General features: G+C 40.3%; 4 protein-coding genes and 1 long non-coding RNA gene across 17 annotated transcripts in view; 2 read left to right on the forward strand and 3 right to left on the reverse strand.

Moving 5' to 3' along the window:
• Positions 1 to 632: 632 nt before the first annotated feature.
• On the forward strand, positions 633 to 7,874 carry LOC144014102 (midnolin-like). 3 transcript variants are annotated; one of them, XM_077513641.1, is made up of 8 exons: positions 633 to 1,245; positions 2,445 to 2,624; positions 3,524 to 3,617; positions 3,710 to 3,769; positions 4,850 to 5,245; positions 5,324 to 5,423; positions 6,819 to 7,013; positions 7,167 to 7,874. In XM_077513641.1, the coding sequence occupies exons 2-8, from the start codon at positions 2,479 to 2,481 to the stop codon at positions 7,340 to 7,342; spliced, it is 1,167 nt and encodes a 388-aa protein (XP_077369767.1). In that variant the 5' UTR covers positions 633 to 1,245; positions 2,445 to 2,478; the 3' UTR covers positions 7,343 to 7,874. The 3 variants fall into 3 exon arrangements, with proteins under 3 accessions (XP_077369767.1, XP_077369776.1, XP_077369785.1); XM_077513650.1 differs by lacking the exon at positions 633 to 1,245 and adding an exon at positions 1,255 to 1,440; XM_077513659.1 differs by lacking the exon at positions 633 to 1,245 and having other exon boundaries at positions 1,487 to 2,624; positions 6,819 to 6,997.
• LOC144014136 (uncharacterized) lies at positions 6,722 to 10,202 on the reverse strand. Its single transcript, XR_013282401.1, has 3 exons — positions 10,129 to 10,202; positions 7,628 to 7,700; positions 6,722 to 6,959 (listed from the first exon to the last, which is right to left on the reverse strand). It is a non-coding gene; the product is annotated as an uncharacterized LOC144014136 (long non-coding RNA).
• cirbpa (cold inducible RNA binding protein a) lies at positions 9,289 to 18,802 on the forward strand. Of its 3 annotated transcripts, XR_013282400.1 has the most exons (8): positions 9,289 to 9,456; positions 10,149 to 10,248; positions 10,587 to 10,693; positions 11,143 to 11,266; positions 11,391 to 11,544; positions 11,652 to 11,713; positions 14,144 to 14,239; positions 18,637 to 18,802. XR_013282400.1 is itself a non-coding variant. In XM_077513679.1 (7 exons), the coding sequence occupies exons 2-7, from the start codon at positions 10,149 to 10,151 to the stop codon at positions 12,870 to 12,872; spliced, it is 558 nt and encodes a 185-aa protein (XP_077369805.1). In that variant the 5' UTR covers positions 9,289 to 9,456; the 3' UTR covers positions 12,873 to 13,171. The 3 variants fall into 3 exon arrangements, 2 of the variants coding, with proteins under 2 accessions (XP_077369805.1, XP_077369797.1); XM_077513679.1 differs by lacking the exons at positions 14,144 to 14,239; positions 18,637 to 18,802 and adding an exon at positions 12,862 to 13,171; XM_077513671.1 differs by lacking the exons at positions 14,144 to 14,239; positions 18,637 to 18,802 and adding an exon at positions 12,170 to 13,171 and having other exon boundaries at positions 9,290 to 9,456.
• Positions 18,803 to 19,253: 451 nt separating this feature from the next.
• On the reverse strand, positions 19,254 to 22,033 carry ndufa13 (NADH:ubiquinone oxidoreductase subunit A13). Its single transcript, XM_077513697.1, has 5 exons — positions 21,869 to 22,033; positions 21,134 to 21,212; positions 20,966 to 21,037; positions 20,742 to 20,811; positions 19,254 to 19,464 (listed from the first exon to the last, which is right to left on the reverse strand). Exons 1-5 carry the CDS (start codon positions 21,960 to 21,962, stop codon positions 19,345 to 19,347), a joined length of 435 nt encoding a protein of 144 aa, XP_077369823.1. The 5' UTR covers positions 21,963 to 22,033; the 3' UTR covers positions 19,254 to 19,344.
• A 1,040-nt stretch (positions 22,034 to 23,073) lies between these two features.
• LOC144014058 (transcriptional repressor p66-alpha-like) overlaps positions 23,074 to 26,253 on the reverse strand; it is a 33,929-nt gene continuing 30,749 nt past the window's right edge. For 6 of the 9 annotated variants that reach the window (XM_077513602.1, XM_077513560.1, XM_077513593.1 and 3 more), the window contains exon 10: positions 24,763 to 25,704. In XM_077513602.1, coding sequence (XP_077369728.1) covers positions 25,267 to 25,704 — 438 coding nt within the window. In that variant the 3' untranslated portion in view covers positions 24,763 to 25,266. Of the gene's footprint in view, positions 24,219 to 24,762; positions 25,705 to 26,253 lie in introns of those variants that run through there. The other 3 variants (XM_077513610.1, XM_077513619.1, XM_077513628.1) reach the window with 2 other exon arrangements.

Consider the following 26,253-nt stretch of genomic DNA (forward strand, 5'->3'; position numbering starts at 1 on the left):
AGACTCCCGAATGCAACCCCGCCCCCGCCCCCCCCCCCTCCCCTCCATTCACATTCACAGACATTTTGCTGCCATTCATTCATTCATCGTCCAAATCAGTGGACACTCGAACGAGCTGTAATCGATTCAGTCAAGTCATTTGTTTGTTTATTTTACGTCTAGCTTTTTTTTTTTTTTTTTTCATGATTCATTCATTGATTGCTTGGGCGTCATGAACGTCATCGTGTCAAGACGTCGTTGTAGCTTGACATTACACCACACGGTGGCAGCATTGCGCCGTCAGCAGTCAGCCACAGTCTCCATTTGGGGCAGCGAGGCAAAAATGTCGATTTGGGGTCGACTATTTATAACGATTGATTATTCATTGCGACGAAAAGTATACTGTACAGTAATTAATTTAATTTTTTTTCTTTATTTGGGCCGTCAAAATGAAAGTCTTAACTGTGGTGATTTAAATCCATTAAAGCGTTTAAAAAACAAAAAAACAAAACGTGTACAGCCAAGGAGCTGGCAGGAAGATGCATAAACATATGGACTAAAGATATTTTTATGATCAGATTTACTTGCTTCAAGTTACCACTTAACTATTTCTCGACATGACTGACTGACTGACACTGATTCCGTTTTTTGTTGTTGGATTTTTCCATTGATTTTGCACAATTGATTCTGTCGACTCCAAGCTCTGAGGTGTGCAGATTTGACACATCCGGGAACTTGAGCAGAACCAAGCAGGAATGCGAAGGAGAAGAGGAACACACTGTCCGCGTTTGTGTGTATTTGTAGCTCTGCCCCATTAGGTCTGATGACGTCAGAGTTGCGTGCGTCTGTGCGCTCCGGAGAGCAGGACATCCTGTGGAATTGTTTTTTTTGTTTTGTTTTGTTTTTGGCGAGACCTCCGAGAATGTAAAGTAGCCCATGCAGCCCCGCCTTCTCACGTCATGCGTGTTTTAGGCGCGTCCAAACGTCACAATTGCAATTCATGATCACGCAACGTGTCTTTTTGATTGCGGCGTGGATGTGAACAATAACAACGAAAGGGAAGGTCGGCGATACTGGAGCGAGGGAAGATGTGACGCAGACCGGAAAAGGCGGGGGTGGAAGTGGGTGCGCCTATTTTTAGCCCCAGTGAGGAGACACACGCGCACGCACGCGTCTTGCTCGCATTTGTATTCCCTGGCAGGCTGCGCGTGCGCTCCTGCGTGCATCACGTGACCCCCCCCAAGCCGGGTTGCATGCGCACTAGAGGTGGGACGTGAATGCTAAAGAGGCAGACGAGGATTTTTTTTTTTTTTGTACAATCCAAACAGCAGAAATGTTTTCGCCGTGAAATGTCAACATTCTTGTTCGCCAGTGCAGTCACATCACTTGGAATAATAATAATAATGTTTTGGTATATGTCCACCATTTTCCCGGGAACTTCAGAATCAGAAGTGCCGGCAGGTCTTTTGAACTGTATTAGCAATGCTAGCATGGTGGCTAATTGGTTAGCATGTAGCTATCTGGGTTGGCACACATACCATCCGTCGTAACAACCACTTCTACAAGTCGTCATACGGAATTTGTAACATTATTAAACATTTAGATATATCCACGTTTTTGGAGGACACAAATATAATCGCTCCTCATGTACTTTAAACGAACTGTCGACGGGTCGTGTGGAGAGGAAAAAAAATGCTGTTTGTGTACGTTTGAGATCAGTTGTAGTGGCAACTTAGTTGTTTTTTTTTATGGCTGAGAAGCAAAGTAGCTTGATGGCTTTACATTTAAATGCAGTATAAATATTTTTTTGCTTCTTATTATACAGTAAAAACAAATTTTCTTGGCTAATGTTCCCTGATGCACAATTACAGACTTGGAGATGTTGGTGAGCGATGTCTTACATCTAGTGGCGAACACTAATATTACAACTTCAAACTGCTCAGCTATCGAATTAAAAGAAATTTGCTGAATTGTTATGGGAAAAGAAGATTTGATTTTTAAGGAGTTATCACCCAGTCTATTACTTTTATTATAATATTATTTTATTATCGTCAAAGCAAAGCTGTGCCTGTTTTCAGAACAGCTGAAGGACTAAAGTGGGCGGTACTTTAGCGAAAGAAGCCTTTTTTAGATTGGGCGCCGCTTTCGGACTTGTCTCTCTCTCTCTGATTGGCGGCGAGTTTGTATGGGCGGGGCTTACTGAAGACAGTCTTCTGTTGTGTAGTAAAGCGGTTGCAGACAAGAAGACACGATAGTTGTTGATGACGATTTGTGCGGCCGCTTCAGCTTGTCCCTCAGCGTCAATGAACTGCTTTAACGGCTCGTTGACTTATTTGAAATCCGAGTCGTCGAACATTTTGAGGATTAATACGCTCACAATTACGTCATAGAGCCGCCTCTCTTTTGAAACCGGGCATTGAAATTGCATTCTGTGTCTCTCTTACCTGGATCGCGAACCTTGCAAGATCGGCGGGTTCTGTATTCGCAGCCGGCTCCACGATGCGCCTGATCGTCGGCTCCAGCTCCATCGGCGGCCCGTTGGAGCTCGTCGTCCCCAAAGGAGAAACCGTGGACGGGCTGAGGACGCGCCTCGCTCGGCAACTGAACGTGCACAAGGACCGAATCGTCCTCCTGCACAAAGACAGGTCAGCCTCCGACACTTTTCTTATTCGGTGCAACAGTGGTGGCAAGTAACGAAGTACTGCAGTATTACAGTATTTTTTTCAGCTATATGTGGGTTTTACTTGAGTATTTTTTTCCCCCTTATTTTGTTATTAACCAAGTGCAGTTTCACTAAGGATTGTAATTGCCTGTAGAAGCCACAAGATGGCGACAATTGGCTATGTTTGTCTCAAGGAAGTTCATCAATTCACTTTTACAGAGTTAATGATGGAATAAAAGCAAAATATTTTTCCAGTGAATACTTGAGGATATAAACAAAAATCTACAAATTACAAATATGCAGGGAAACTACTTCAGTACTATTTTTTTCATGTACTGTATCTATTTTTTAAAATTTAATATTCACTTTTGACAACTTTACTTTTACTCCCTACTTTTGAAAACAGCTGTAATTTCTACTCATCAAAATAGGCTTGTTACTTCTTTCGACCTTCACAGTTGTCAACTACAAAAGACGTCAACAGAGCGGTAAATTCACTCGCAGATGAAATCTAGATTGATTACGATTTTGAAGTCATTGAAAAGTGGAAAAACAACAACAACAAACAAACAGGGTAGCAACTACATGGAAGTAATGTGACCCCAGGAGCATTAACATGTTAACTATGTTAGCAAAGCTAAGGGAACACATTTTTATTGGATAAAAGCTGGACCAAATGTTTGCTAGCTCTTGGTTATAAAAACTACAACATGGAAAGTTATCAAAAACAGTTATTATAAATACTTCACAATAAAAAAAAAAAAAAAACATGTTTACTGTTGCGTTTACTTGTACTTTTACTAGTATTTTTTTTTTTTTTACTTGAATACATCGTGAGAGTACTTGACAATATGACAATTTGTCAACCTTGTGTCGTGATAGGCAATTGACTGCAGGGAAACTAGTGGAGCAGGATGTCGCAGATGGCAGCAGATTGACATTACAGGTGCCAGTCGTCGTCGAATCTGGTTTGTTGGTACGTTATAAAAAAACAAAAACAAAAAACACAGAACATGAGCACACATTTTTGGCGACACTTGACATTATTCTATCATTTTCGTCCACAAGTCTTCCAGTGCCAGAGCTGAAAGGATGGTGGAAGTGTTGGAGAGGTTAACGGAACGTGAGGTAAAACTGCACTATTGTGTTAATGTGTGGAATAATATTAAATATTATTCAAGTGAAAGTCGAAGTTCAACATTTCTTGACAATAATATGCTATATGTGACCTCACTAGTCTAAACATGACATTCAGATTAATATTACATTTGTGGAGTATGCGTTATGAAGCAAAATCCAGCCGTTTTTATCCATCACGGTTGCTAAGATGTTAGATAACAACCAATCAAAGCGCAGCTTCAGAAAACAGGTGAGCTCTGATTGGTCGTTGCCTGATGCTGCATTCGAGGATGTTCGGATATATCTGAGTTGATTTTTCCCAGTTCCGACCAGAAAGCGTTCGAGGTGAACGTAAAAAACAAAATGGCGGATAGAGATACATTGTTTTTTATTTTGGTCCTCAAGACTCATTTTGACCTCCAGAAAACTTACCTTTTTGCAATTCTGCTTCATTTCATACGAATTCCATACAGTTAAGTAGTTGACTGTATAATTTCATGCAGGGAGACAGCGGCAATACTGTGACGTACTTGCGTTACGTGGAGTTATGTAGAATATTTATGAATGAAGAAAGCTATCTAGTTTTATACTCGAGTAAATTGTGTTTTGCCATTCAGAGTGACGTCACATTGTAGTCCAACGGTGAAGTCGGGGTCCTTTTTTTCCTTCCGACTTCGCAAGTGGAATTTCCGAGTTCAAGGGGGCGTTCCCGTTCACATTTCCTGGTTTGAACTCGGAATGGTCCGACTTTCGACCACCCTCGAATGCAGCATGAGCCCCGAGCAGCTGTGATGTCATCTTCAGTCGACAGCAAGTAGCAAAATGGCCGCCACCCGCGATGGATAAAAACGGCTGGATTTTGCTGCATAACTCATATTCCACTCATGCAATACTAATCAGAATATTGGATTTAGACTAGTGGGGCTACATAAAACATATAATTGTCAAAAACATTTTCTCCTTTAAGAGTGTTTGATGCTTGTCTTTAAAAAAAAAAAAAAAAAAAAGTCCATTCCACATTTAGTTGTACTCTTGTGACTCAAAATGGCAGAACAACTTTAAATAGTTTCTTTCCCGGCAATCATGCAGATGAGCGACTTCCTGTCGGGGCGTTCGCCTTTGGCCATCCAACTGCGACTGGGTGTCCACACGATGCACGTGCAGCTCCAGCTGTCCGCCCAGGACGTGGCCGAGCTGCAGCTGGACGCGTCCTCGGCAGCTGTCAGCAGCCCACCCGCAAAGGTCAACGCGGGCCAGTCTGCTTCCGGCCGCTCCCCCGTCGGCGCCAGCGACGCCTCGCCGGCTTCTTCTCCCCCACCGGCGCGCTCCGTGCAATGCGACCCCCGACCCGTTCCTTCTCCGGACCGCCACCGCCGAGCGACTTCTCATCACTCCCACCCTTCCTTCGGCGCCGCCACAGCGGTTTGCTTCAATGACTCGGCTGCTGCGCCTCCGAGTCCGTTACCTGCCTCCACCTTCGGAGAGGTCGGCCCAGTTGGATTCTATACGTTGCGTTTCCTGTCCCCGGACACGGTTTGAAATCGTTTCCTTGATACTTGACAGGCTCTTCGCGCCTCCGCCGTCGAGCCAATCGAGCAACCAGGCGCCGTCATCGAAAGTTTTGTTCGTCACTCTCGAGGGGTGTTCTCGGGAACCTTCTCAGGTGAGTCCTGATTGATGAGGAGTTAGCTGCTAAACTGACATTTGTAAATAAAGTTCGCGGCCAATCGTGAGTGCTTGTAAATCAAAATTTTGCTTGCAAGTAAAAGGAAAAAAAAAAAAAGGTCAAGCGACGGCTCGTGTCTAATGTTAATTTCGTCAAAGAAAACTAAAAAAAAAATAATTTCGTCAACACACATTTTTCACCGGATGACAACTAGACTAAAACGCTCATTAATAAACAACAACTGGGACTATATCAGTATGCATTTTCGTCGATGAAAATCTACTTCACTTTATAAAAACTGGACTAAAATCTATGGACATTTTCGTTCATGAGCAAAGATGAGACGAAAATGAAATGATTTTGTAAATTCCTGTCTCTGCTAATTTGTCATGTGTCACACAACCTTTCAAATCTGTAGCTAGCAAGTGCAACGTGCACAAACACATGGGACAGACAGGAGGTGGATTCATGGGAGGTAAAAAAAAAACAAAAAACGAACCCTTCAACCTCAAACCCTATTCTGAATTCCAGTTCAACATAACTACCAGTATGACCCCTGAATCCCATGTGAAAGTTTAACTTGTTTAGTAGAGAGGACTCCTCTGCAGAAGCATTCAAAAAGCGATTCTCCAATTCCATTAAAAATGATAGTTGAAGTCCCTTTAGAAGTGAAAATAAATGTCCTTGAAAGTTGGCACACCCTAGAGAACATTGTTAATAACCCTGCCAAAATATTTTTTTTTAGGTTTATAAAATTGACAATTAGATAAAAAAAAGGTAATCTTACTTATATTTGTATTATTGCATAGTATTGTTAATATATAAATTATAGCAATAATAATAATAATTATTATTATTATTTATATATAATACAATTATATTCTAAATAAATATCATCGTTTAAAATAAATAAGTTTAACTGTGTAAACCTCTGGTGGCTGAGAATGCATCCCACCGGGTCATCACGTGGCTTTCCATGCTACGATGGGCTATGCTAGCTACCAGCTAGCTCACAAGCTAACAGGCTTCTAGCACTTGTCTCGGCCAGCGGAAATTTTAATTATGGTAATAATGAGCTGTTTCAAATTCTGCCATTCACGGAACATTTATGGAATGTTGACATACTTAGCTAGCAAGCTAACTAGTGAGCATAATGTAAGTAACTAGCAATTGTGCCAGATAGCCACTGGGCGCTCACGTGATATATATATATATATATATATATATATATATATATATATATATATATATATATATATATATATATATATATATATATATATAGGAAGGCCATTTTAGCTATGCAAAATATAAGCAAACAGCCATGTCATGACATCACATCACATGGCATGTGGTGCATGTCAAATGTAATCTCATGTGATTCCCCGACAGGCACGCTGACGCCGTGCAGTCGTCGCGGCCTCAGCCATCGCGGCCGCGGCATCGCCATTATCCTGCAGATCCTCGACGACCTCGTCAGAGCCGCCTCGCACCACCAGGGGGCTCCCGCGTCCCTTCGTCCTGCTTCCGAGCCTGCCCAGGAGCAGAGCCGCAAACAGAGAGCCGTGCCGGTCAGTGAGGCTTTGGGTGAGCTCCATCACATTTTCACTTAACAAGCGGTTTGTAAACATTACAACTAGCAGCGGGTGTGCAGACGTGAAGTTTACTGTTAACCGTTTTGCTCTGACCAACCAATCAAAGGACAGAAAAATGCTGACGTTATTCTTCTCTTCACCACAGCCGAAGAGGCTTGCCAATGCCACACAAACTCCCAAGAAGAGAATCAAACGCTGCACTGCAAGCTAAAGCACTTGCAGTCTTTGATGGACCAGCGACGTCATCACAGGCAAACACGCAGAAGAAGTTCACAGTTTTCGCAAGCAGCTCACCCGTATCAGCGGAACCATCGGCCCTAATCTGTGGGCCGGCGGAGTGGACTTTTAAAGTTACTGTGAGCGTCATGATACTGCTTTATTGATTATGAAAATGACTGACCAAACACAATTTGGGTGATTTCATTCCAACATATCTTCTTTGCTTATCCATGACTGAAAATAATAGATTGCATTATACTTGTTCCCAATATAATTAGGCTTAACAACAACAAAGAATAATATCCCCCCCCCCCCCCCCCCCTGCTTATCAGAAAGTGTTTATAAAATCTATCCAAAGCAGCCAGTAGGTGGCAATGTTTACATTACCAGCGTTTTTGATCCAGCTCTTCAGTTTTTCTGGATGCTGCTTGAGCAGGTCTAGGCAAGGTCGCCTAACAAACTGTGAACAGAAATGACGGGCAATTTGATTGTATTTTCAGAACATGTACAGCATCATCTCTATGCAAAGTCTCTTCAATAGCAAGCAACCATAGCGCGCAGTCCAGACAACATTGTTCTCTCGTCAGCCATGTTGTTGCTCAAATGTCAACAGGGCAGACTCTTGTAGCTGATTTCATTAAAAAAAACAACAACAACAAATGTCTCACTATTTTTTGTCGGCGAGAGGCAAGGTTACACCTTGACAAAATTGACAACAACAAAAAAATGACACGGAAGACTACTTTCCTAGATAGTGTTGACGGAGTTGTAAAAATATGTCAGGTTCAAATGAGCAAAGCAGTGCACGTGAGAGGCATAATGAAATGTCGCTCGACTTGATTGAACTTGAATTACATACTTGTGGATATCAAGTTGCAGTGTGTGGTTTGGTTTCTGTGTATGTATGTATGTATGGTATGTATGTACTTCCCAAAATGTTCTCCAACAGGAACAACAACTTCACACTCACTCTCCTCAGTGTGGATCTTATCTTGCACCCTCAAACACAGGAAACCCAAATGAGTTGCATTTCCTTGATGACTTTATGTTTCATGCCGGTTTATTTACAAGTCAACTTGCTTGTTTGTTTGCTACCATCACAGCAAAGTTAATAACACAAATTAGCTCAAAAGCATCACAAATATATAAATGATTTGTGGTAGTGGGAGAGCATTTCATTGTTCTGCCTGCTGGCATAGATAGCTGGACAAAAGATACAGTGCTGTACATTTTTTTGTACTAAATATGTTTTTTGATTTTGATTTTTTTTTTAACCAATTTGGTGAATTTGGTTGTGATTTTTATGCTGGGCATTGACAAAACCGGCGTGAGCGTTACATTGATCGATGCATTCCCGGAGTCAGCCAATAATAATATTTTAAGCGAGGTTAAGAGAGGGAAGCGGCCATTTTAAGTACCGTATATCGTTGACGTCAGCTACGTCACACTAGGTCAAGCACAAAAGAGCGCCAAAGAGCCAGACCACCTCCACGGACCGTTACGACCTGCAAGATCACGTGACGCGCGTACTTGCTTACACACAAGATCAACATTGAAACTGTCACACATTATAACGTATAAAGCAACTTGGTGACACTCATTTATCTTATTTTACATTGTTATTTCGAGATGATGTTAACACGAAGCACAACCCGGGAAAAAAAAATAAAAAATTTCGCAAAGGAATCGGAATGCACGTCTACGGATGAGATGTTTATTTCGTCATAATTAGTACTGTCGCACCCGCAAAGTAAAGTAATGACGTTTTTAAAAGTGTTTAATTGTTTAATCTAATGATTAAACTTAGTAATGGTGTCATATTTAACAATTGAAATATACCTCACGATATATATATATATATATATATATATATATATATATATATAAATAGAGAGAGAGAGAGAGAGAGAGAGAGAGAGAGAGAGAGAGAGAGAGAGAGAGAGAGAGAGAGAGAGAGAGAGAGAGAGAGAGAGAGAGAGAGAGAGAGAGAGAGAGAGAGAGAGAAGCGTTAGGTTAGCCGTTAGCGTAAGTGAGTAAACACGACCGTAAAGTGTTGCAAAAGAGACGCGTCGGCGAGTCACGTGATACGCCCCAATTGGTCATAGCGGTCCATCGAGGAGCGTCACCACAGTAAAAGACTTGCACGCCCTCTTATCGCTCTCATTCCCCCAAGCAGCTTCGTGCATTCGGTCTTTGAAGTCATCAACCGTCGAAAGGTAGTGGCTTTTATTTTCTAAACTCTTCTTTTCTAAACGCTAATTCTACAAATGCGCATTCGTGACTTGGACAAAGCGGTTTTATGGTGCTTTATTTATTTATATATATATATTTTTTTTAAATCTACGTTCGTGGAATGCTTTGATTTGGATTTATTTTCTGGATAAACTGGAAGCTTGTAAATCGTTAACTGTTTATATTGGTTTGATATTTTTACGGTCTTTTAGTAGAAACTAAATGTTTATGTGATGTTTATAATGTGAACGGTGCTGCTGTGCGTGATGCAAAGCTGGCAATCATTGGGGGGGTGGAACAAAGCAGGCAGACGAAGCTCTTAACTTAAAATGGCGCTGAAAGAAAAAAATGCTACTCCGAGTTAGCAACAGGCTAACATTACCGACCACGTTTGCGGCCTCGAGGCCTGGAGTTTCGTTTCCTTTAGCCGATGTAATTTGTTCTCGACACGACCGAAGCTTAAAAAAAACAAAATGCAGTAACCAATACGACCAAAGTAGACTACTCAAATGGACTGCAGTTGTTGTTTTGTTGGTGCTATTTTTGGATGGATGACCTACTTTTTAGCCTCTTGAGTTTGGCGCAGTACGTATAACGGTATTCGAAAAAAATAAAATACCGTTACGAGTATCTGTTCTAAATGTTTGCTCACTTACCCCCTCCCCCAATTTTGAAGATGTCGGACGAGGGAAAGTTGTTCGTTGGAGGTTTGAACTTCACCACGACCGAGGACACTCTGGAGGCGGCCTTCCGCAAATATGGAAACATCGAAAAGGGTTCGTTTTACGACTCCATTTTTTTTTTTTAATATATATATTTTAATTTAAACAAATCCTATTTAAATAAAAACAAAACGTGAGATTTATTTAGTAAGTTTTCTCCCATTTCCAAGAGGGAACAAAAACATTGGATTTTAAGCTGTTTTGCTAATTCAGGACTTCAGCCACTATTTGACGTTCCTGAACTTTTTTATTTATTTTTTTTTTATTTAATTTTTTTTTTTTTACAATAAAATTTCCTCATAGTAACTCCAACTTTTACTGTACATTTCAACAAGTTAATTTTGGTTGATAGTCCTCTTATGTTTATTTTTATTTTTCTCCCCCACCCACAGTGGATGTGATCAAAGACAAAGAGACGGGAAGGTCCCGTGGCTTCGGCTTTGTGAAATATGAATGTGTGGAAGACGCTAAGGATGCATTGGAGGCCATGAATGGAAAGGTAATGTTTAAATGGATACATTTTAAGCAGTAAAATGTTAATATTTTGTCTGTAATTGTGGTGATGTCATTATTTTTCATGCACAATTAATAGCTTTAAAAAGTAATTTTTCTACTTGCTGTCGACTGAAGATGACATCACCTGTGCTGAGGAAGTAGGTAATGGCCAATCGTGGCTCAATTTGCCGCCCAACCCCAGAAACGGGTAACCATGATTGGTCGTTGCCTACTTCCTTAGCACAGGTGATGTCATCATCAGTCGACAGCAAGTAGAAAAATTACTTTTTAAAGGTATTAATTGTACGTGAAAAATGAAGTTATCAAATTCTGGACAAAATATTAAAACTTTTTCTACTGCGGAAAATGGTTAAATGAGTCAAGTATCCCTTTACACTACAGTGTCAATGAGTGAACAAACACAGATTTATAGATCTGTAATGTCCTCCGTAGACCCTGGATGGCCGTTCTATCCGTGTGGACGAAGCAGGCAAGGGTGGCCGCTCCAGGGGAGGTTACAGCTCCGGTGGGCCACGTGGAGGTGGCGGAGGCCGTTTCGGGAGCTCCAGAGGCCGAGGTGGGCGATTGATTATTTATTTATTTTATTTTTTAAAATAAAGAAAAACAACCCCTAACTTGTTTGGTTCCATGCGAGGTGTTATTTCCAAGCAACCTAATTATTTTTGTTTAATTTTCTTCAGGTGGTTACAATGGAGACCGGGGCTACGGCGGTGGCGACAGGGGTTACAATGAAAGAAGCTTTGGTGGTGGTGGGGACAGGAGCTTTAACAGCGGCGGCTACAGGAGTGGTGGCTACTCCGGCGGCGGCGGTGGCGGCGGATACAGAGACAATAGGTTAGTAGCATAGCTATATTAGTGGTACCTTGATTTTTAAGAGTTGCCCCATTTAGGAGTTTATAGAGCTGACATCCCAACCTAAAAATGTTTTCTTTTGTTTCCAGGGGACAAGGTGGCTATGGCGGCGACCGTTCTAGCTCTTACCGCGACCAATACGACAACTATGGTAGGCATTGATGTTGATTTTATGTTGATTAGACTTATGTTGGGGCTGGAATCACACTTCACTGTCCAATTTGAGTTTTTCTTTTGTTTTGTTTTTTAGTAGCACATCTTTAAAAACATTTTGCCCTCTTACTAAAACAATGTTTCGGGAGTCCACACAGCCCCAACATATCACAATTGTCTGTCACACTTTTTTGTATTTATTTTTCCTGCTTGACGCCTTTTGGGCAGGCTCCAAAAAAATTTTGCAATCCGCAACACCCTGCATTGAAACAAGGCTGGCGCACGATAAGAAAGACGAGTTGCCTCGCTCCTGAGGAAAAATGGGGGAGCCCCTTGTGCAAAAACAAAAAAAAAACGAAAAGTGTGGGAGGGCTTCTGGACTGTGGTGGGATAAATGGGATGATGTTAAGGAACTTTCAGTGTCTTCACCTGTGTGCCCACTTCTTATCCTCAGCTGAAAACGACTAAACATCTCCCTGATTCAAGATCATCACTTGGCTGGCTGTATTTCAAAGATGCGCTCCTCAAGAAAATCCGTCCATCTTGTTATTGCTGACCGTAGTTTTGTAGTTCTGTTGTAGTAGCCCAAGCAATCTTAAAAGAATGTAGCCCTGAGTTTTGGTCCTCCCCTGCCCCTTTTTTTTTTAAGTAAAAAAAGAAACTGAAATTAGTTAATGTTCGTTGCTTGCCCGGTGGGGGCACCACCAAGCTGCCCCAACTCTGTAGTGTTGTGAGTTATACTTCTGAGTAGGTCAATTCCATGAATTCTCAATTTTTGGGGTCAGACGGGGCCAGTCCTTGGCTCCCCCCCATGCGTTGAGCTTTTTTTTTTTTTTTTTTTTTTCACCCCCCCCCCCCCCCCCCCCCTATTTTGTACACGCCGTTCAAGTGTTGCCTGGTTTTCAAAGTACTTTTTTTGTATATTAACACTTTTGATGGGGCTCGTTTCTTCCTTTTGCGGCTCCATTGACTGACCTCCTTCCCGCCAGGGTTTTTCACTCTTGAGGAGCTTCATTTGCCCAGACAGACTTAATTAAAGGGGAGGGGGTGATTTTTAAGTCCAAAATTCCTTTTTTTTGCGGTTAAGCTTAGGTTAGTTGGCACCTCCTGTGTGATCAATTTCCCAAAAGCGTGAATTCCTTTCAGACGACTGGTGAACTACAAATCCGAAGTGGCTGGCTGTTCATGAAGTTGCAAATTGCAGCATGCTACAGTCTGTCCAAGGTATCTTCTGTGCTCTGCTCAACATCTGCATTTTTTTTTTCTCCTTAATGTGCTGTAAATTGGACTAACCTTGTCAAGTCATTGAAAAACAAAATGTAACTTTACTAAAAAGTAGAAATCACGATCGGGAACAGATTTGTACTTTATGTTCTTTGTCTGGTCTTCAAATTTTTTTTTTTTTTTTTTATGTCAGTTCGGCTTCATGGAGCCCATTAAACAATTGTGGAAAATATTCTTTTGGTTCTTGCCTCAAAAAGTGTCGCATGTGGGGGACGTTATTCTGATTGTGTGCCCATTTAGTTGAATTAGTCCGGATGCATTTGGAGTCCAAATTTTGAAGTAATTCCAAATCTGCTTCCCAATCTGAACCTCCATTTGAGAACGTTAACTACTTGGCTCCGACCGACTATTGAAACAACAAAGTCACCGATTTTTTTTTTTTTTGGGCAACTTGTGCGCAAGGTTAAACCTCTAGAGGGGGTTTAACGCGAGCGAGTCCTTGCTGGGAACGTTTTAGCTGGTGTTTGGTCATGTTAATGCTTCATTACATTCAAGAGGTCAGCTACTTCCAAATCCGACAAGTCCTTGGAGAGTGACACGTTGCGCCTACCAACAAGTGCTGCTCAGAGATGAAAGCTGCTCTCTTGCCTAGGTCATATGTGGAGAGAGAGAGTAGGCCAATGCACGTGAGGTAAAAATCTCCTTTTGCTTTGCTCACATCCTTCCAACTCAGTTGTCATTGTTTCCATGAATGCCCTCGAGTTCAGTCGCTCTTTCTAAGTCCTCTGCCTCACAACAGTCGCCCACAAACATGACATGGCCTCTTTTTCCGAATTCTTTTGAATACCTGAGGAATTGTTTGTGAAGCTCCTGGAATGTAAATGCTCCATCAGTTCACCAAAACAACAAAAAAAAGCACTGGCCTCTCGAGTCATGGATTGTACTGACCTGTCCACTTCAGTTCACTGCATTTAGTCCTCTAATTTGCCCCTGTAACGACCCACAAAAGTATTCTTAAAAAAAAAAGAAAAGACTGTACTCCTATGTCTTGAATATTTACATTTGAATAAGTGGTGAGTTTCAGATCCATGAATAGTGTTGCATGCTGTTGGATTTCTTTTGATTTTGTTTTATTTCTTTTTTTCTTTTTTTTTGGTCACAATTGTTAGTGCACAGACTTGACACCTTTTCTCTTTTTCTCCAGGTTGAACTGATGGATGGACTCGTGGATGTGACGGGTGAAAGTTTCTGCCTGAGAGGCGCCTGTCCATTTGGTGGCGAGGCCAGTCGGGGCAAGTGGGTATGTTGTCTTGTATTTTTGTTTTAACAGCCCAATTTACAAATTGTTCTAGTTGTTAGCAAATCCGGTCCAGCTCATGTCACGAGGCTCTCCACAAGATTTAAAACCAAAACGCCTAGTGCGATTATTAAACTTAACCAAAACTAGTGTTTGAGTGTGGGAGCTCCAATAAATTGGCACTTAATGGGGGACATTTGATGAAAGTAAATTTGGGTACATTCGAGGCCACACAACTAATTCAATTTAAGAATGAATCTTTAGAAATTAAAAATTTTGTCCATTTATTTGTTGTTGGTTAAAAAAAAAAAAATCCCCTGTCCAAAATCACCAGTGTCATGTTTTTTTGTTTTTGTTTTTTTTAAATTTTAGAGGTGTTAAAAAAAAAAAAAAACGTAACAATGGACTTATTTGTACCGGAATCGTGATACGAATCAAATCGTCAGGTACTAGTCAATTCACGCCCCTACAAAATTGAATTATCTGATTACCTCGATAAGGCCGAGAGTGCATGACTGCGCTTAGTGTTTAAAGCCGGGAGCGCTGCAAGCACTCTTGGCAGAGCGGATAAGTCGTTTTTTGTTTTGGCCAATTAGCCGATGCGAATGTGCACGAGAGGGTGACGTGGGCCTAGTAGCATGTCCTGGAATTTTATTTGAGCATTTATGGTTGACGCAGATTAGTGAGAGTTGTGAAATAAATGACGCGATCAACGGCGCAGGGAGGACTTTGAATCAGCGTAACGTAGACAAGTGACATAATGTTAAATATCTGTGGACAATGAGGATGTTGAAAATTTTGACAGCTTTATAACGGAATGGACGACAAATAATTAGCACTTGATTCTCCCAATGTTATTAGAACTGCACTCCAGTGTTGAAGGTAAATGTATAAATACCCGCAGATGCGACATTATTATTATTAATTGAAGTTTTATAATAAACTTGAGTTTGTCTGAACATCAGTTTTGTAAGCTCTGAAATGTTTTTGGAATTATGTTTCTATTGGCTTTAGGAGCTGAGATACCATCTTTTTTATTCGAGATGGGCCGATATTTGACATATTGGTACATATCGGTCTGTTTTATTAATCTGACGGCCGATATGAGCGATCCATTTAAAACTCCGTCTTTTCGCTTCGAATGCAGCCCAGAGCGTCTGTCTGTTATGGAGTCAAACTCCAGCAATGTAACGCCCATAGCAGCATTTGATTGGTTAGCCGTGCAAGAGCCAGAACCAATCAGTAGTGTATGCCGTGTATCACAGTAGCCTGTCACACACGCACCCACGGACACAACGCGAGACACATGCTTCGAAGGTAAGTTAAAAGAGAAGAGACTCCGGCGATCGTTTCACCATGATAAGCTAAACATATTGAATTATGTTGTGTATTAAATGCACTATATGAATGGAGCTGCATTGCCTTGCATTGAATCCCCGCTAGCTAACAGTGGTGTGTTCAGCTTAGCATGTAGGCTAACACCCAGTAGCTAATTCGCTACTTGAACTACTCGGGGAGGGAATCACACACATTTTCACTTAATTAAGTAAACAATGTTTGTTAGAAAGGTTCCAAATATTAACAGTTGTCATTATTATATTGTCTAGTTCCATGTTAAGAGTAGAGTAACGTCATTATATTTACCTCTCGTGACGCACACATTGCATTCTGGGTCACGTCCACTACTTGTTGCATAGCGGTTATTATGCAGTGAGATGCCACAGTGCCACTAAATAGCGTTTAGTTACTTTATATTGTGTTTATTTGTCGCACTGGTTTGCCATTGTGTGCCTTAAGCTTCGACGTCGATTTGATTGACAGCTCGTTGTGCACCTCGTTAAAGTCCGCTCCGTAACTAATTAAGTGTCTCAAACACCGTTTAACTACACGAACGTGTTCTCTTCCGTATGTTTGGCATTAGTAGAGAAGTGCACTAAAGTATAGTGTGCTTATTTGCTCGTTTTGTCTCTCTTTTCACGTCATGTCTGCCGTCAGTTGGGACATTATGCTCTCAATGGATGCCACTAATATGTAACATCTACGGCCGTAGTCTGCTGCAATTAATGTTCAGTGATGTAATTTCGTTACGTGCATCATACTTTGAATAATGAGCTCATGTTTGGTGTGTTGTATAACTTTCTCGTGTGTTAGTAACTATTCATGTGGACAGCTAAGATAGTGCTTGTTAATGTGAATTAGCAATGTTGCAGCCCAGTTATTACTTAGACAAGTAAATCTGTGCCATTAAGTGATACAGTACAGTAGTGAGAGAATAGTGTGCCCATATACACACACGTGTCTATAAGTGTAAAACACATTAAACAGCAGAAAGTGGCAGCGGTCCACCGCAACAATGTCTGTTTAACCAAGTTATTCTTACTATTATTATAACCAAGTTATTTTACTCTACCTTTTTCTGCGTTGATTGGGGCATCCTAAGTGGCAGTAAACTACATGATGAAGTGTCTTTTGACAGTTCTCTTGTAGAGAGGAGTAGCATGATATTGCTGTTCTCGATTTAAGATCCTCAGCTTATCAAAACTGTCTTTATGGTAACAATAACAATAATTATAATAAGGTCTACAAGAACTGTATGGTGTTCAGGGATGAATAGTTTTTCTCATGGAATTTTTTTTATTTATTTTTTGCTGTAGTAATAAGTAATGCCACAGCTGATGCACATTTTGAATGACAGGGTTCCTCCTATTACTTCAAAATATAAAAATATAACATTTATAGAATAAAACTACAAGTATCCCAAATGCTATAAAAGGTAATGTCACATTGGCCCCCACATTTAACTCCCCCCGCCACCAACGTCTTATTGCAGATAGAAGGATGTAAAATGAAAAGTGCAGTGTGAGAATCCATTGTAAAGAACGGTTAGGGTTTGCATTATTCAAAAATTTGGTGCCAACATTTTAACTTTTACTGCAAATGAATATCGGCTTCAAATATCGGTTATCTGCCTCCTTGACTACCAATAATCGGAATCGGTATCGGCCCTGAAAAAAGCATATCGGTCTATCTCTATTTTTTATATTGTTGAAATTCCAGGAAAATTTCATGTTTTCGGGGCTGACCTGCCCCAAAACCCATCGTTTTTAGAGGCATGTTTTGCCTGTCCTTTTAGTGAAGGCAAAGGATGCCCCCCCCCCAAAAAAAACCCTGCCAATGTTCTATGCAGCCCTGACCTGGCAATAGCCAGATGGATATTACATATCCTCTCCACAGTAATTTTGTCGGGAAAAGGCGGGACATTCTGTACAATAATTCGAGGTGATTGGACGATGCGTTATTCTACACGTTTGCTTTAACCAATCATGGCCATGGTGAGAATTTTGTTTGTTCTTGTCGGGGGGGAGCACAAACATCTTACCAGCTAGTAATTCACGAAGCGGCTCCCGCTGTTCGACATTAAACAAGGAAACGGTGAGTAATTCTGCGAGAACACAATTAATTGTAGCGTCCATTCATCAATGCTTGTTAGCCCCTGCGTGGGCGCTGGCTTCCTGGTTTTGTCAGTTGCATATCCCGCCCCCAAACACAACGTCGCTCTGATTGGTCCGAACCACCAGCGATTATCTGCGGGAGCGGTACAAGATGTATTCTCTGGAGTTTGTCAACTCACAAATACCGTGAGAATTCATCTTGAGAGCAAGGTTAATGCAGCCCCACTAGTCTAAAAATATGGTTTTCTGGTTAATATTGCATTAGTGGAATATGAGTTGAGCAGCAAAATCCAGCCGTTTTTATCTATCTCAAGTGGCGGCCATTTTGCCGCTTGCTGTCAACTGAAGATGACGTACATCAGTTGCTCGGGTATAACCAATCAGAGCTCAGCTTCAGAAAACAGGTGAGCTGTGATTGGTCGTTGCCTGAGCTGAGCAACCGTGTTGTCATCTTCAGTTGACAGCAAGTTGCAGAATGGCCACCCCCTAAGATGGATTAAAAACGGCTGGGTTTTGCTGCATAACTCGTATTCCACAAAAGTTGTAATTAATCTGAATCTCATGTTTAGACTAGTGAGGTCACATAACATTGTTGAGAAATGTTTAAGGTTGACTCATCCTTTTAACTTTAGGATGTAGCCAATTTTTTGCTGGCCACAGCAAGTGATTTAGGACAAAAACATTTGTGAAAATGACTTTAGCCATTATAAGGTGACATGTAAAGTTCCTATGTAGACCTAAAGGCCTCAGTATACCGGCCAACAGTTGCCTTTACGGAAACTATCTGGGCGGGGGGCGGTGAGAGAGGAAGAAAAAAAAAAAAAGCAGAGTACGCCATCAAACGGACCAATCACGAGCGAGAAACATTTTGCCTCAGGTTTCTAGCTTGGTCTACGTTTTGATAAATATCTAACGAATCCTTGTCTTGCCTGCTTTTTGTCATTTCAGGCCCAGCTGGCTGCTACATGTGAAACCTGACAAGTCAAGTGGTGGCTCAGCGTTGATGGCGTGTTGGGGAAGCCAGCAGAGATGTCCTGACACCTCACGGAAGGAGTTTCAACAATGAGCTTTTTTTGAAAATGTCTTTAATTATGAAATAAAATGAGTAAAACTACTTGGACTGCTTTTCAATTTTCATTTTTTTGTGTGTTCATTTTACAGACCTATAAAAGGATTTATGTACTACTGGGAATATAAAGTTAAATGCTTTATGTTTGATCAAGTACAACACACAACTGAACTGTTAAATTTTAGATCAACAGAATCGAAATGTTTTGAAATATAAAGCCACCTGAAATATGGATAACACCTTTAGTAAAATATGGATAAAGTCTCTTGAAGAGTTGCTTCCACTGAACTTGCAATAGTGTCAATCTGCAAACATTAAATCCATAGTTGGTATCAAAATGGACTATGAAAATTTCAATTGCTTTAACTTTGTATTTGAAGCCCCCACCCACCCCATTGACTACAACAATTACATAACTCCCTACATACACAGGAAGCCATCAATATTCAAAGTGATTTCATGAATTTTTAGCCACACATGCACAGAATGCAAGTAATTGGGCACAGAAAACGCATCTTTAATATTGAACATTTACAAGGTAGAAGAAGTCGAGGCTGCTGTGGCAAGCGCGCCCACCTTGGGATGTCTCACACATACCACAAGAAGCCGAAGCGCTTGTGTAAAAACTCCTCCCGCGGCCTGAGGTTGAAGAGCTCGTCGGACAGGGGGCTCGCCCAGCGATCCGTGTGATAGACGCTCTCGCCCACCTGGAGGAAGACGACGAACACCGCCGTCAGCGTGTGCTTGATTTGATTCTTCCGAGTGGCTCATGGTAAAGATCGACATTTTGGAATATGAGGTCAGAGTTTCGCTTCAAATTTTATTTGTTCTTGTGACAATTTTTGACAGCCCATTAGCACTGTGCCGCACTTGTAATTTCCGTACCTGTGTTCAAAAACGCTAGGTTATTTCACATTTTTAAAAACAGATGCTTGCAAACGTCACATTTTGAGAATATTTATACTGTTGACAGTCTGAATTTTGGAGGATTTTGGACCATTTTAAATTAAACACTAGCTCAAAAAGTAAATTCCCCCCCGTCGCGGGGTCCTGGTTAGCAGATCTAGTTATTCTGGTCTACTCTGGGTGTAATTCTATCCTTAACCACTAGATTGTGTACATTTGAAAGAAGCTGAACAAGAAATAACACAGAAGCAGGGTTATTATTATAGTTTTGGAATTTTTCATTTTAGTTTTGTTTTGAGTGTTTTTTTTTTTTTTTATTTAGTTAGTTTTCAGGATGGCTCTGTTAGTTTTTATTAGTTGTAGTTGTTTAATAGATGCTTAGTTCTAGTTAGTTTCAGTATTAGTTTGAGTTTTTCTTTTAATGTGTATTACTCGTGCGCAATATTAAAAAAAAAAAAAAAAGCACAATGGGAGAGGCGTCATCTGAAGGTGCTTTTCTATTGGCTGCTGCTAGATGACGTCACTTCTGTGTGACACATCCTTATTCCGGTTAATATCAAAATAAATCGACTTAAAATCACATTAAAAATTATCCCCAAAGGATCATGCATTAATTACCAAAGACTAAAACAAAGGACATTTTTGCTCTAATTGTAGTTAATTTTGTAAACATAAAATGTAGTTTCAGTTAGTTTTCGTTGTCTTAAATATCATTTGCGTTTTTACTTTATTTCGTTAACGAAATTGTTTTTTGAATTTTAGTTTTTGATTTTTGTTTAATTAGTTTTAGTTAACTAAAATAAAATGAGTATATTCTGAGACGGTAATTTCAGTTTGTTAGTTTGGGTATAAAAATGGGATTGTTAACAGTACTGTAAACAGAGGGATCACCATGCACTATACAATATTCTTATGTTCTATTGGTCGTGTACTCTCTCAATAAATACTTTTTAAATGTGTTTGTACTTGTCAATCTTTGCACCCCTAAAATGTAATTTTACATTTAGCGTTATTGGATCAGTGTGGCTTGATTATACATTGTATTATATAATTAGTCTTTTTTTGTTGTTGTTTTTACCTTCCACCCGGGAACATCCTTCATGACAATCGCTTCCTCTTCTAAATTTTCCCTCAACATCCGCAAGTTCCTGCCAAAGAACGAGAGCAGTTAAAATGGATGTAGATCATAATCGCATGACCCCTTATTGTTCTCTCGGCATAGAATCAACTGAAAAATGCAGCAGTGACTGTGTCCCGTGATAGATACATCAGTGGACCACTATATGTACATTTTCCCGTCACCTGCGGTCTTGCTCCGCCTGCATTAGCGGCATCATCGCTATCCTGGCTTCCAGCTCCTCGATCTGCAAGCGCCTGTCGGACACAAAACGTGCCAACATTGAATTCACCTCAATGTTCAGATGTCGTGGTCCCACAAATGACAGCAAAAACACAAAAAAATGTGCCCACCTCCTCTCCCGGTTCCACTTGAAAAGTCTCCAGTAGCCGAACACCATGAGGCCAATGCCAATGCCAAACATGCTATAACCTGTTGAAAACAACAACAACAAAAAGTCAAACATGGCAGCATACAGGTGACGTCATTATTGATACTTAATCATCTTCTGTATTCTTTGGCTTTTAGCGCACCATGAGACTAAACATTGTTTTTGGTGTTTTGTGTTACGTTTATTTTATTTATTTTTCCATGTATTTATGTATTTATTCACTCGCCTACCTCTTAAGTTACTGATGTAAACTTTACTTGTATACAAAAAAAATACTTGTATACTACTCACTTAAAATGTTTGCTTTTTGTCTTGTTTTTTTAATCCTATACTTTACTGTATGACCGATTTCTATTTCATGTACAACACTTTGTATACAGCAAGGCTTGTTTTAAAGTGCTGTATAAATAAAGTTGAGTTAGAGAACATGGAACAAAATGGTTGTTTAACAATGAAGTATCAACACACACAAATAAAACATTTTAACATGATAAATACATTTTTATTTTATTTTATTTTTAAACAAAGTGACAGTCATTGTTATTTCTGAATTGAGCCCATCGGTGTATCTTGTTAGCATTAGCATTAGCATTAGCATTAGCATTGAGACGCATAAAGTAATGCTATTCCGACGCGCTTTTCGTGTTTGGTAGTAAAAGTCTACGAATTTAGCAAGAGGTGAGTGTGAAGCGTGTACCCGAGAGTCCTCTTTTGGGTATATTTCTCTTGTAGTCGAAGGCGGCATAACCTCCTGGCGGAGGCATGTCCTGCTTCACCTTGGAGCCCGCCATCTTCCCCCGGCCTCCACAGGACAAAACACAACCATGACGTCACCCAAACAGGTTCTTCTTCCCTTTGAATAAAGCGAAGGGACGATTGCGCTCGGGCGCCCTCACGTGACTGCATTGAAGAATAGCTCTATGAACCCATCAACTAGCATGAATCAGCTTAAATGGCTACATTCGGCAAACAAAAGACATCGTTTTTGTTTTGCCCAATCAAATGTCAGTGTGGATGTGTTGCTATGACAATTTAATCCACCCAGGGCCTCCAGAATCAGGAGTGTTGGCAGATGGAAGGTCAACCAATGGGGTACCAAAGGCAGGGTTTACAAAAGTACAGTCACTGTTGCAATCAAGGTTATTCTATTTAACTAAAACTAACGAAAAAAATAGAATTAAAAAAACAATTTCGTGAATGAAAAAAAAAAGCTTTTAAAAAAATGAAAACTAACTGAAACTACATCGTATGTTAACAACACTAACTAAAACTAATTATAATTAGAGCAAAAATGTTATTTGTTTTAGTCTTTGGCAATTAATTTAATGCATGAGCCTTTGGTGATGATTTAAATGGATTTTTAAGTAGAATTATTTTTTATATTAACGGAATAAGGACGCTAAAGTGTGTCGCACAGAAGTGACGTCATCTAGCAGCAGTCAATAGAAAAGCACCTTCAGATGACGTCGCTGGTGTTTCTTTATTTTATTTAAATTTACTAAAAACTAAGTATTTATTCAACAACTAAAACTAATAAAACTAACAAAACCACACTGAAAACTAATTAAAACTAACTACATTTAAAAACGCAAAACTCAAAACGAAATAAAACTAAAATGAAAATTCCCAAACTATAATAACCCTCGTTGCACTTGTAGCAATTTGGACCCTCAAACTCTTTTGACCGCTTATGATTTAATTCCCGCTAAGAAACAGGCAGCATAAGTACAATCATTTTCACATTGCAAAAACAGTGGAAACTTCGGACTTGAGGTATGTTCTTCTAAATATTCAGCAAATGTTTTGACAAAATTTAGGTTATGTTCGAAATGGAGGACATGTTTCGGAAGGAGTCAGATATGTAACTTTAAACAGCAAAGTATACAAAAAAATAATCGAGAGCAAGTTAAAATGTATATTTTTATTTATTTGGGAGCTAGGAAAAACATACGGGTAAACCAAAAAATATTTTTTAACAATAATTTGCAAATTGCAGTTTAGGTTGGTTGGCTAGCAGAGAAAATTCGGTGAGAAGTTACAGGGCTAAAAACAAACAATTTGCTTGTGCTTTCTGGGTTCACGTTGGGAAATATTGTATTCCAATTTCCAACGACGGATCATGGTCTCTGGTTCGAGGGTGGGCAAAATTCAGCTCCTCGGGATTTGCATTTTGTCAGTGAAACGTTGATATGAATAAAAAAAAAAAAAAAAAAAAGAAACAAAGAAAGAAAAAGCAACTTACAGATGGTAATTACAGATGACTCGAGCGACAACAACCACGCCGCGTTGTTAGCTAAGGTGCAAAATGAACATTAGGTGTTAAATGAAGGCATGCTGTTAAACAAAAAGAAAACAAAGCAAACAAATCAACTCTTCATTCTTGAAAACAACAATATAGAATGTAAAAAAACAAACAAAGAAAAAAAACAAAAAACAATCAGTCCCCCAAAACAGAATAGCAACACAAATAACTTAATGTAAATACAAAATAAATTCAAACTTTTAACTACGGGGATGAAACATTTACAACTCTGATCGGGTGTAATTTGCTTGAAGCAACGTGTATTTTTCTTGAGTGCACACGAGTCCAACCACGCATTCAAGTCAACCATGTGAGTCTGATGCAAAACTAATCAATTACTTGACTACCCAGACAGGAAGAAGAAGTACCAAGTTTCATGGATTCCCCCCAAGTCAAATCAAAACTATATGAGGGACAGCAAACCTTAAAATAAACAAAACATTAAAAAAAAGAGAGAGAGAGAGAGGGATGGGCAAGAAAACATTTCTTCAGTTTTCAAATATTGTATTCGCCAAAGTGTCCTCCGGGGTGCGCTGTTGATCACGATATTGGAAAAAGCAAAAAATCGGGGTTGGCAGAGGTTTGATTTCCTTTCGTATTTTCTATTTCCAGGTGTTTGCAGTCTGCGAGATGGAAGAGCGAGAGGGGATCATGTCCAGCAGGTACTCCCTCTGACGTGCGTCCACGCTGGCCGAGGAGCTCTTGTGGCCGCTCAGGCTGGGGTTCACGTACGCCATCGTCACACCTGTTGGCGGTCAAGACAGCAATTCCAGTCAGACCATGGCAGACCAAAAAAGGCAAACTTGTGACTTCCTTTCAGGCTCTGTCCACATGTGCAAGGGTGTTTATTTGCTTGAAAGGGGAATTTCCCTTATAAGGGTCACACCAGAACAGAAGTTTTTTTTTTTTTTTTAGGTCAAAACCCTAATTTGAATTTTTATACCATCAATATAAAAATGGCAAATAATAACAAAAGAACAAAATACACATGAATGAAACAGCTACAATTTACACACATTCAAGTAAAGTCTATAGAAAACAAATGCACTCCTGTTCAAAAGCTTGTGCTAACTTATACATGTTCTAATTGTTAGAAAAATAAGCACTAGTGTATATATAAATGCGGATATACATTATATAGTCATACCTCAACTTAAAAGTGACTCAACTGTTGATTTTTAACTTTTCAAGGAACGTTTCATTTATGGATCTATTTAAGTTTCCATATTAAAAAAAAAAAAAAAAAAAAAAAAAAAAAAGGAACTCCCTACAGTTTTTATTAAAAATAAATAAATAAATTATGTTGACATTTTAGAGAAATTTATTTACAGTAGAAATCTTTTGGGATCTATTTACTTGCTTTTTAATTTTTATTATTATTTTAATTTAGTTTAACACATGCTAATGACCCTGGAAGCTCTGCAATTTTTGTTCTATATTTTTTTAAACAAATCTGCCAATGTAGTTTCAAAGACAAATATTTATTATTTTTTAATTTTACTGCAAATGAATATCGGCTTAAAATATCGGTTATCGGCCTCCTTGACTACAAATAATCTGTATTGGTATCGGCCTTGAAAAAACCATATCGGTCTATCGCTCACACTGCAGTACGACGACACAAACGGCTCCGATTCTACCAATTGTTCATTTTATGTATCGCATATGGGCGGTGATGTGGTTGCACTCAGTTTGGGAACTTCTGAGCTTCATGAAAACGTCCTAAAATACAGCTTGCTGTTTTGAGGGTGAAACGCCAAAGCACCCGTGTTCACGTGGACATGGCCGCCCTTCTATCCCAACAACGCACAAACAAACAAACAAACGGGGCACAAAGGAGGCAGCAACCCCGGAGGAATGTCGGGCCGCCAAACGAGCGGCACCGCGCTCGTCGTCGTCGTCGGGTTGCGTTGGAGCCAGACGGGAGTTTGGAAAGAGAGCAGATGTGAGACGCGCCAGGCCGGCGTGAATGCGAGTCGTCTACCTTTGTTGCCGTTGCTCGGCTTCTTCCACGCAGCGGATGAGGCGGCGCCTGCGCTCATATTCCGGCCTCCGCCGACTCCGCTGCTGCTCACCTTTGAAATCTGGACAGAGCGCTGGGTCACATGCTCGTGCTTACCTGGCCGGCTGACCAAAGCGGCGGCCGCCACGGCGCTCTGCAGCTGGGAGGGCGAGGAGAAGGAGTGGGCCACGCCCCTGACGCCGCTGTGGGAAAGCTGGCCCAGGGAGCTCTAAGGGAGGACACAAGACACCTGATTTAAGTGGATGTACACATGTCTGTGTAAAAAAAAAAAAAAAAAACTACTAAAAGTACGGCTTCAAGTCCTTTAACTCATTTGCTCCCAATAACGTGTAAATACATTTTTTTAATGTTGTGTCCCAAAGACGTATTTATACGTTTTTTATGCTAGAGCACACAGAAGGCTTTGATGCAGCCTCTCAACTGCAAAGAACGGTTGCAGAAATGGTAGTTATTACACAAACGGCCAGCAGGTGGCAGCAGAGCAAAGGAGATCAACCAGGGCCATGTAGAAAAAAGCTCAATTACTTACAATTTGAAACAGATTTGTGAAAACTGATGAAACTTAGCTCTCTTATAATGCTAATTGCTGCAAAACGGAAACAGATAGAAACATACTTTTTTTCCTGATGAAAGAGGAGACTTTGCTTTTATAGCAATAGAACACAATATTCTGTGGGCCTTGCAAAATCAGTCAAAATCCAGTAAAACAGCCGGGAGCGAACGGGATTGCGAAATGTGAAAATGGCGGCGAGTGAAT

The sequence above is a fragment of the Festucalex cinctus genome, chromosome 1 (assembly GCF_051991245.1).
Source record: "Festucalex cinctus isolate MCC-2025b chromosome 1, RoL_Fcin_1.0, whole genome shotgun sequence".
Lineage (NCBI taxonomy): Eukaryota > Metazoa > Chordata > Actinopteri > Syngnathiformes > Syngnathidae > Festucalex > Festucalex cinctus.